At 33.3% G+C, this 11,069-nt stretch overlaps 1 protein-coding gene across 6 annotated transcripts; it reads left to right on the forward strand.

The window, feature by feature from the left end:
• The first annotated feature begins 527 nt into the window (after positions 1–527).
• On the forward strand, positions 528–9,604 carry LOC140002056 (uncharacterized). 6 transcript variants are annotated; one of them, XM_072035149.1, is made up of 6 exons: positions 528–707; positions 2,225–2,407; positions 3,925–4,107; positions 5,625–5,807; positions 7,325–7,507; positions 9,025–9,604. In XM_072035149.1, exons 1-6 carry the CDS (start codon positions 540–542, stop codon positions 9,079–9,081), a joined length of 957 nt encoding a protein of 318 aa, XP_071891250.1. In that variant the 5' UTR covers positions 528–539; the 3' UTR covers positions 9,082–9,604. The 6 variants fall into 6 exon arrangements, with proteins under 6 accessions (XP_071891250.1, XP_071891255.1, XP_071891253.1 ...); XM_072035154.1 differs by having other exon boundaries at positions 9,028–9,604; XM_072035152.1 differs by having other exon boundaries at positions 7,328–7,507; positions 9,025–9,603.
• Positions 9,605–11,069: the final 1,465 nt, after the last annotated feature.

Below are 11,069 nucleotides of genomic sequence, written 5' to 3' on the forward strand. Positions count from 1 at the left end.
CACGTATTGGATACATTGCTGGACATTGCAGGACAGGTGTTTAAGTACAGGTGAACTAAAGCGTCTTAACTATCAGCAGTGAATAGTTAGAATATTTGAAAGATTCAAAAAAGGGAGAATTGGGCATATTTGTGGTTAAAATGGATGCTAAAAAAAAAAAAGAGCTAAGTGTAAACAAAAGCTTTGACATTTGTTTTCATTCACAATTCTTTCCCACACCTGACTTAACTGAGGAATGTACAAGAGGATCAATGAGAAGATCTAGGTATTTTCTGGAAAAAAAAAAAAAAAGATCCATAGGCTGTACACCATGGCTCCCATTTTCTTTATATTTCTTCTTAATATGTGGTGTGGATGTTGCTTTCTTCACTACTGGTAGTATGTGCAGATTGGACCATGAAGAATTACAAATTTGATCTTTGAAAGTTTGTCCTGTTTTTTAACACTGAAATGGAACTTAGTTGGGAATTATTTCTAAAAAGACTCTCTTGTTAATCACGTTTTAAAATTTGATATTTCTCTAGCAGCATGAGACAAAAATGAGCCAACTGAGAGAAACCTTGAGAAAAATGACTGATGAAAATAAGCAGCATGAGACAAAAATGAGCCAACTGAGAGAAACCTTGAGAAAAATGACTGATGAAAATAACGAACTGAGGTCATCGCTTAACTCTCTGAGGGAAAATAACGAATTGCTAAAAACCCAGGCAAGATTAATTATTTCCTGTTACTAGCTTTACGAGTTACAGTCAAGTAGTCAAGCAGTACAGTCAAGTTTATAAGTAGCTTTGCAAGTTACAGTCAACAATTTTAAATGTTTGAACAAGTTGTTTGCAAAATTGCTGATTTTGTTTCTTTAAGACAAGAATTGTGTGAATGGTTGTAAATACTTTCTGCTTCGTTTTCTAGTACATGAAATTTAGTCTCTCAGAGCTTTTGCAGTATTAAAGACTTTAGAGTTAGTTATTTTTGAAAGTGTTAATTAAAGGAGTATTTTCTCTGTTCTTAAAGGCACGCTGAGACAGTGGTTCACAAGAATACAACGTTAAAGTTTTCTTCTCACTTGACTTAAATCTGACCTAAATGCTGACAAGCAAATTGCTGCCTAAACTGTTTTGACCGTTGCTCCTTCAGTGAATTGCAGTTCTGATGGTCTTGAGTATGATTAAAATCATCTGCTTCCTAGTCTCAGTAAAATCTTTCTTTCTCTTTCTCTTTTGTGCAAACTGAAGTATTCATAGAGGACTTACATGATGATCAGGATGCTTGTTGTATCCATAGAGTATGCTACTTATATTTAAATGGCGGTTATAGTTTGCCCCATATTGTTTTCTCACAGGTCATGCTCAGTAACAGTGTTATTTTCTGAAAACATTTGTTTTATACTCAGCTTCAAAGCCTCAGTGTTGTTTTTTTTTTCAGAATCTGCTGGAAAATATTTAATTATATTTCAAATTTCCAGTGAAGGGGAAAAAAGACACATTCCTTGGTTTCTTTTTCAAGGCACGCAGGTTTTTGACTGTTACAAGTAATTGTCGCTTCAATTTTCCTTTGTTGCAGTTTCTTTTGTCTGTTTTTGCTTATATTTTAATGGTATGTACTGGTATTAAATTATATTGTGGACTAATAATAACAACAAATATTAAAAGATTACTATCTTGAGTTTCACAATTATTTTTTTCCAATTCGATGAAATGTAGCACGTATTGGATACATTGCTGGACATTGCAGGACAGGTGTTTAAGTACAGGTGAACTAAAGCGTCTTAACTATCAGCAGTGAATAGTTAGAATATTTGAAAGATTCAAAAAAGGGAGAATTGGGCATATTTGTGGTTAAAATGGATGCTAAAAAAAAAAAAGAGCTAAGTGTAAACAAAAGCTTTGACATTTGTTTTCATTCACAATTCTTTCCCACACCTGACTTAACTGAGGAATGTACAAGAGGATCAATGAGAAGATCTAGGTATTTTCTGGAAAAAAAAAAAAAAAGATCCATAGGCTGTACACCATGGCTCCCATTTTCTTTATATTTCTTCTTAATATGTGGTGTGGATGTTGCTTTCTTCACTACTGGTAGTATGTGCAGATTGGACCATGAAGAATTACAAATTTGATCTTTGAAAGTTTGTCCTGTTTTTTAACACTGAAATGGAACTTAGTTGGGAATTATTTCTAAAAAGACTCTCTTGTTAATCACGTTTTAAAATTTGATATTTCTCTAGCAGCATGAGACAAAAATGAGCCAACTGAGAGAAACCTTGAGAAAAATGACCGATGAAAATAAGCAGCATGAGACAAAAATGAGCCAACTGAGAGAAACCTTGAGAAAAATGACTGATGAAAATAACGAACTGAGGTCATCGCTTAACTCTCTGAGGGAAAATAACGAATTGCTAAAAACCCAGGCAAGATTAATTATTTCCTGTTACTAGCTTTACGAGTTACAGTCAAGTAGTCAAGCAGTACAGTCAAGTTTATAAGTAGCTTTGCAAGTTACAGTCAACAATTTTAAATGTTTGAACAAGTTGTTTGCAAAATTGCTGATTTTGTTTCTTTAAGACAAGAATTGTGTGAATGGTTGTAAATACTTTCTGCTTCGTTTTCTAGTACATGAAATTTAGTCTCTCAGAGCTTTTGCAGTATTAAAGACTTTAGAGTTAGTTATTTTTGAAAGTGTTAATTAAAGGAGTATTTTCTCTGTTCTTAAAGGCACGCTGAGACAGTGGTTCACAAGAATACAACGTTAAAGTTTTCTTCTCACTTGACTTAAATCTGACCTAAATGCTGACAAGCAAATTGCTGCCTAAACTGTTTTGACCGTTGCTCCTTCAGTGAATTGCAGTTCTGATGGTCTTGAGTATGATTAAAATCATCTGCTTCCTAGTCTCAGTAAAATCTTTCTTTCTCTTTCTCTTTTGTGCAAACTGAAGTATTCATAGAGGACTTACATGATGATCAGGATGCTTGTTGTATCCATAGAGTATGCTACTTATATTTAAATGGCGGTTATAGTTTGCCCCATATTGTTTTCTCACAGGTCATGCTCAGTAACAGTGTTATTTTCTGAAAACATTTGTTTTATACTCAGCTTCAAAGCCTCAGTGTTGTTTTTTTTTTCAGAATCTGCTGGAAAATATTTAATTATATTTCAAATTTCCAGTGAAGGGGAAAAAAGACACATTCCTTGGTTTCTTTTTCAAGGCACGCAGGTTTTTGACTGTTACAAGTAATTGTCGCTTCAATTTTCCTTTGTTGCAGTTTCTTTTGTCTGTTTTTGCTTATATTTTAATGGTATGTACTGGTATTAAATTATACTGTGGACTAATAATAACAACAAATATTAAAAGATTACTATCTTGAGTTTCACAATTATTTTTTTCCAATTCGATGAAATGTAGCACGTATTGGATACATTGCTGGACATTGCAGGACAGGTGTTTAAGTACAGGTGAACTAAAGCGTCTTAACTATCAGCAGTGAATAGTTAGAATATTTGAAAGATTCAAAAAAGGGAGAATTGGGCATATTTGTGGTTAAAATGGATGCTAAAAAAAAAAAAGAGCTAAGTGTAAACAAAAGCTTTGACATTTGTTTTCATTCACAATTCTTTCCCACACCTGACTTAACTGAGGAATGTACAAGAGGATCAATGAGAAGATCTAGGTATTTTCTGGAAAAAAAAAAAAAAAGATCCATAGGCTGTACACCATGGCTCCCATTTTCTTTATATTTCTTCTTAATATGTGGTGTGGATGTTGCTTTCTTCACTACTGGTAGTATGTGCAGATTGGACCATGAAGAATTACAAATTTGATCTTTGAAAGTTTGTCCTGTTTTTTAACACTGAAATGGAACTTAGTTGGGAATTATTTCTAAAAAGACTCTCTTGTTAATCACGTTTTAAAATTTGATATTTCTCTAGCAGCATGAGACAAAAATGAGCCAACTGAGAGAAACCTTGAGAAAAATGACCGATGAAAATAAGCAGCATGAGACAAAAATGAGCCAACTGAGAGAAACCTTGAGAAAAATGACTGATGAAAATAACGAACTGAGGTCATCGCTTAACTCTCTGAGGGAAAATAACGAATTGCTAAAAACCCAGGCAAGATTAATTATTTCCTGTTACTAGCTTTACGAGTTACAGTCAAGTAGTCAAGCAGTACAGTCAAGTTTATAAGTAGCTTTGCAAGTTACAGTCAACAATTTTAAATGTTTGAACAAGTTGTTTGCAAAATTGCTGATTTTGTTTCTTTAAGACAAGAATTGTGTGAATGGTTGTAAATACTTTCTGCTTCGTTTTCTAGTACATGAAATTTAGTCTCTCAGAGCTTTTGCAGTATTAAAGACTTTAGAGTTAGTTATTTTTGAAAGTGTTAATTAAAGGAGTATTTTCTCTGTTCTTAAAGGCACGCTGAGACAGTGGTTCACAAGAATACAACGTTAAAGTTTTCTTCTCACTTGACTTAAATCTGACCTAAATGCTGACAAGCAAATTGCTGCCTAAACTGTTTTGACCGTTGCTCCTTCAGTGAATTGCAGTTCTGATGGTCTTGAGTATGATTAAAATCATCTGCTTCCTAGTCTCAGTAAAATCTTTCTTTCTCTTTCTCTTTTGTGCAAACTGAAGTATTCATAGAGGACTTACATGATGATCAGGATGCTTGTTGTATCCATAGAGTATGCTACTTATATTTAAATGGCGGTTATAGTTTGCCCCATATTGTTTTCTCACAGGTCATGCTCAGTAACAGTGTTATTTTCTGAAAACATTTGTTTTATACTCAGCTTCAAAGCCTCAGTGTTGTTTTTTTTTTCAGAATCTGCTGGAAAATATTTAATTATATTTCAAATTTCCAGTGAAGGGGAAAAAAGACACATTCCTTGGTTTCTTTTTCAAGGCACGCAGGTTTTTGACTGTTACAAGTAATTGTCGCTTCAATTTTCCTTTGTTGCAGTTTCTTTTGTCTGTTTTTGCTTATATTTTAATGGTATGTACTGGTATTAAATTATACTGTGGACTAATAATAACAACAAATATTAAAAGATTACTATCTTGAGTTTCACAATTATTTTTTTCCAATTCGATGAAATGTAGCACGTATTGGATACATTGCTGGACATTGCAGGACAGGTGTTTAAGTACAGGTGAACTAAAGCGTCTTAACTATCAGCAGTGAATAGTTAGAATATTTGAAAGATTCAAAAAAGGGAGAATTGGGCATATTTGTGGTTAAAATGGATGCTAAAAAAAAAAAAGAGCTAAGTGTAAACAAAAGCTTTGACATTTGTTTTCATTCACAATTCTTTCCCACACCTGACTTAACTGAGGAATGTACAAGAGGATCAATGAGAAGATCTAGGTATTTTCTGGAAAAAAAAAAAAAAAGATCCATAGGCTGTACACCATGGCTCCCATTTTCTTTATATTTCTTCTTAATATGTGGTGTGGATGTTGCTTTCTTCACTACTGGTAGTATGTGCAGATTGGACCATGAAGAATTACAAATTTGATCTTTGAAAGTTTGTCCTGTTTTTTAACACTGAAATGGAACTTAGTTGGGAATTATTTCTAAAAAGACTCTCTTGTTAATCACGTTTTAAAATTTGATATTTCTCTAGCAGCATGAGACAAAAATGAGCCAACTGAGAGAAACCTTGAGAAAAATGACCGATGAAAATAAGCAGCATGAGACAAAAATGAGCCAACTGAGAGAAACCTTGAGAAAAATGACTGATGAAAATAACGAACTGAGGTCATCGCTTAACTCTCTGAGGGAAAATAACGAATTGCTAAAAACCCAGGCAAGATTAATTATTTCCTGTTACTAGCTTTACGAGTTACAGTCAAGTAGTCAAGCAGTACAGTCAAGTTTATAAGTAGCTTTGCAAGTTACAGTCAACAATTTTAAATGTTTGAACAAGTTGTTTGCAAAATTGCTGATTTTGTTTCTTTAAGACAAGAATTGTGTGAATGGTTGTAAATACTTTCTGCTTCGTTTTCTAGTACATGAAATTTAGTCTCTCAGAGCTTTTGCAGTATTAAAGACTTTAGAGTTAGTTATTTTTGAAAGTGTTAATTAAAGGAGTATTTTCTCTGTTCTTAAAGGCACGCTGAGACAGTGGTTCACAAGAATACAACGTTAAAGTTTTCTTCTCACTTGACTTAAATCTGACCTAAATGCTGACAAGCAAATTGCTGCCTAAACTGTTTTGACCGTTGCTCCTTCAGTGAATTGCAGTTCTGATGGTCTTGAGTATGATTAAAATCATCTGCTTCCTAGTCTCAGTAAAATCTTTCTTTCTCTTTCTCTTTTGTGCAAACTGAAGTATTCATAGAGGACTTACATGATGATCAGGATGCTTGTTGTATCCATAGAGTATGCTACTTATATTTAAATGGCGGTTATAGTTTGCCCCATATTGTTTTCTCACAGGTCATGCTCAGTAACAGTGTTATTTTCTGAAAACATTTGTTTTATACTCAGCTTCAAAGCCTCAGTGTTGTTTTTTTTTTCAGAATCTGCTGGAAAATATTTAATTATATTTCAAATTTCCAGTGAAGGGGAAAAAAGACACATTCCTTGGTTTCTTTTTCAAGGCACGCAGGTTTTTGACTGTTACAAGTAATTGTCGCTTCAATTTTCCTTTGTTGCAGTTTCTTTTGTCTGTTTTTGCTTATATTTTAATGGTATGTACTGGTATTAAATTATACTGTGGACTAATAATAACAACAAATATTAAAAGATTACTATCTTGAGTTTCACAATTATTTTTTTCCAATTCGATGAAATGTAGCACGTATTGGATACATTGCTGGACATTGCAGGACAGGTGTTTAAGTACAGGTGAACTAAAGCGTCTTAACTATCAGCAGTGAATAGTTAGAATATTTGAAAGATTCAAAAAAGGGAGAATTGGGCATATTTGTGGTTAAAATGGATGCTAAAAAAAAAAAAGAGCTAAGTGTAAACAAAAGCTTTGACATTTGTTTTCATTCACAATTCTTTCCCACACCTGACTTAACTGAGGAATGTACAAGAGGATCAATGAGAAGATCTAGGTATTTTCTGGAAAAAAAAAAAAAAAGATCCATAGGCTGTACACCATGGCTCCCATTTTCTTTATATTTCTTCTTAATATGTGGTGTGGATGTTGCTTTCTTCACTACTGGTAGTATGTGCAGATTGGACCATGAAGAATTACAAATTTGATCTTTGAAAGTTTGTCCTGTTTTTTAACACTGAAATGGAACTTAGTTGGGAATTATTTCTAAAAAGACTCTCTTGTTAATCACGTTTTAAAATTTGATATTTCTCTAGCAGCATGAGACAAAAATGAGCCAACTGAGAGAAACCTTGAGAAAAATGACCGATGAAAATAAGCAGCATGAGACAAAAATGAGCCAACTGAGAGAAACCTTGAGAAAAATGACTGATGAAAATAACGAACTGAGGTCATCGCTTAACTCTCTGAGGGAAAATAACGAATTGCTAAAAACCCAGGCAAGATTAATTATTTCCTGTTACTAGCTTTACGAGTTACAGTCAAGTAGTCAAGCAGTACAGTCAAGTTTATAAGTAGCTTTGCAAGTTACAGTCAACAATTTTAAATGTTTGAACAAGTTGTTTGCAAAATTGCTGATTTTGTTTCTTTAAGACAAGAATTGTGTGAATGGTTGTAAATACTTTCTGCTTCGTTTTCTAGTACATGAAATTTAGTCTCTCAGAGCTTTTGCAGTATTAAAGACTTTAGAGTTAGTTATTTTTGAAAGTGTTAATTAAAGGAGTATTTTCTCTGTTCTTAAAGGCACGCTGAGACAGTGGTTCACAAGAATACAACGTTAAAGTTTTCTTCTCACTTGACTTAAATCTGACCTAAATGCTGACAAGCAAATTGCTGCCTAAACTGTTTTGACCGTTGCTCCTTCAGTGAATTGCAGTTCTGATGGTCTTGAGTATGATTAAAATCATCTGCTTCCTAGTCTCAGTAAAATCTTTCTTTCTCTTTCTCTTTTGTGCAAACTGAAGTATTCATAGAGGACTTACATGATGATCAGGATGCTTGTTGTATCCATAGAGTATGCTACTTATATTTAAATGGCGGTTATAGTTTGCCCCATATTGTTTTCTCACAGGTCATGCTCAGTAACAGTGTTATTTTCTGAAAACATTTGTTTTATACTCAGCTTCAAAGCCTCAGTGTTGTTTTTTTTTTCAGAATCTGCTGGAAAATATTTAATTATATTTCAAATTTCCAGTGAAGGGGAAAAAAGACACATTCCTTGGTTTCTTTTTCAAGGCACGCAGGTTTTTGACTGTTACAAGTAATTGTCGCTTCAATTTTCCTTTGTTGCAGTTTCTTTTGTCTGTTTTTGCTTATATTTTAATGGTATGTACTGGTATTAAATTATACTGTGGACTAATAATAACAACAAATATTAAAAGATTACTATCTTGAGTTTCACAATTATTTTTTTCCAATTCGATGAAATGTAGCACGTATTGGATACATTGCTGGACATTGCAGGACAGGTGTTTAAGTACAGGTGAACTAAAGCGTCTTAACTATCAGCAGTGAATAGTTAGAATATTTGAAAGATTCAAAAAAGGGAGAATTGGGCATATTTGTGGTTAAAATGGATGCTAAAAAAAAAAAAGAGCTAAGTGTAAACAAAAGCTTTGACATTTGTTTTCATTCACAATTCTTTCCCACACCTGACTTAACTGAGGAATGTACAAGAGGATCAATGAGAAGATCTAGGTATTTTCTGGAAAAAAAAAAAAAAAGATCCATAGGCTGTACACCATGGCTCCCATTTTCTTTATATTTCTTCTTAATATGTGGTGTGGATGTTGCTTTCTTCACTACTGGTAGTATGTGCAGATTGGACCATGAAGAATTACAAATTTGATCTTTGAAAGTTTGTCCTGTTTTTTAACACTGAAATGGAACTTAGTTGGGAATTATTTCTAAAAAGACTCTCTTGTTAATCACGTTTTAAAATTTGATATTTCTCTAGCAGCATGAGACAAAAATGAGCCAACTGAGAGAAACCTTGAGAAAAATGACTGATTAAAATAAGCAGCATGAGACAAAAATGAGCCAACTGAGAGAAACCTTGAGAAAAATGACTGATGAAAATAACGAACTGAGGTCATCGCTTAACTCTCTGAGGGAAAATAACGAATTGCTAAAAACCCAGGCAAGATTAATTATTTCCTGTTACTAGCTTTACGAGTTACAGTCAAGTAGTCAAGCAGTACAGTCAAGTTTATAAGTAGCTTTGCAAGTTACAGTCAACAATTTTAAATGTTTGAACAAGTTGTTTGCAAAATTGCTGATTTTGTTTCTTTAAGACAAGAATTGTGTGAATGGTTATAAATACTTTCTGCTTCGTTTTCTAGTACATGAAATTTAGTCTCTCAGAGCTTTTGCAGTATTAAAGACTTTAGAGTTAGTTATTTTTGAAAGTGTTAATTAAAGGAGTATTTTCTCTGTTCTTAAAGGCACGCTGAGACAGTGGTTCACAAGAATACAAAGTTAAAGTTTTCTTCTCACTTGACTTAAATCTGACCTAAATGCTGACAAGCAAATTGCTGCCTAAACTCTTTTGACCGTTGCTCCTTCGGTGAATTGCAGTTCTGATGCTCTTGAGTATGATTAAAATCATCTGCTTCCTAGTCTCAGTAAAATCTTTCTTTCTCTTTCTCTTTTGTGCAAACTGAAGTATTCATAGAGGACTTACATGATGATCAGGATGCTTGTTGTATCCATAGAGTATGCTACTTATATCTAAATGGCGGTTATAGTTTGCCCCATATTGTTTTCTCACAGGTCATGCTCAGTAACAGTGTTATTTTCTGAAAACATTTGTTTTATACTCAGCTTCAAAGCCTCAGTGTTGTTTTTTTTTTCAGAATCTGCTGGAAAATATTTAATTATATTTCAAATTTCCAGTGAAGGGGAAAAAAGACACATTCCTTGGTTTCTTTTTCAAGGCACGCAGGTTTTTGACTGTTACAAGTAATTGTCGCTTCAATTTTCCTTTGTTGCAGTTTCTTTTGTCTGTTTTTGCTTATATTTTAATGGTATGTACTGGTATTAAATTATATTGTGGACTAATAATAACAACAAATATTAAAAGATTACTATCTTGAGTTTCACAATTATTTTTTTCCAATTCAATGAAATGTAGCACGTATTGGATACATTGCTGGACATTGCAGGACAGGTGTTTAAGTACAGGTGAACTAAAGCGTCTTAACTATCAGCAGTGAATAGTTAGAATATTTGAAAGATTCAAAAAAGGGAGAATTGGGCATATTTGTGGTTAAAATGGATGCTAAAAAAAAAAAAGAGCTAAGTGTAAACAAAAGCTTTGACATTTGTTTTCATTCACAATTCTTTCCCACACCTGACTTAACTGAGGAATGTACAAGAGGATCAATGAGAAGATCTAGGTATTTTCTGGAAAAAAAAAAAAAAAGATCCATAGGCTGTACACCATGGCTCCCATTTTCTTTATATTTCTTCTTAATATGTGGTGTGGATGTTGCTTTCTTCACTACTGGTGGTATGTGCAGATTGGACCATGAAGAATTACAAATTTGATCTTTGAAAGTTTGTCCTGTTTTTTAACACTGAAATGGAACTTAGTTGAGAATTATTTCTAAAAAGACTCTCTTGTTAATCACGTTTTAAAATTTGATATTTCTCTAGCAGCATGAGACAAAAATGAGCCAACTGAGAGAAACCTTGAGAAAAATGACTGATGAAAATAACGAACTGAGGTCATCGCTTAACTCTCTGAGGGAAAATAACGAATTGCTAAAAACCCAGGCAAGATTAATTATTTCCTGTTACTAGCTTTACGAGTTACAGTCAAGTAGTCAAGCAGTACAGTCAAGTTTATAAGTAGCTTTGCAAGTTACAGTCAACAATTTTAAATGTTTGAACAAGTTGTTTGCAAAATTGCTGATTTTGTTTCTTTAAGACAAGAATTGTGTGAATGGTTGTAAATACTTTCTGCTTCGTTTTCTAGTACATGAAATTTAGTCTCTCAGA

This window comes from Anas platyrhynchos, chromosome 3, assembly GCF_047663525.1.
Source record: "Anas platyrhynchos isolate ZD024472 breed Pekin duck chromosome 3, IASCAAS_PekinDuck_T2T, whole genome shotgun sequence".
In the NCBI taxonomy this organism is placed as follows: domain Eukaryota; kingdom Metazoa; phylum Chordata; class Aves; order Anseriformes; family Anatidae; genus Anas; species Anas platyrhynchos.

Coding starts and splice junctions, on each gene's coding strand:
- LOC140002056 (XM_072035149.1), top strand. CDS start 540: ATGAGCCAACTGAGAGAAACCTTGAGAAAAATGACTGATGAAAATAAG. Junction 708..2,224: donor ACGAATTGCTAAAAACCCAG/GCAAGATTAATT, acceptor ATATTTCTCTAG/CAGCATGAGACAAAAATGAG. Junction 2,408..3,924: donor ACGAATTGCTAAAAACCCAG/GCAAGATTAATT, acceptor ATATTTCTCTAG/CAGCATGAGACAAAAATGAG.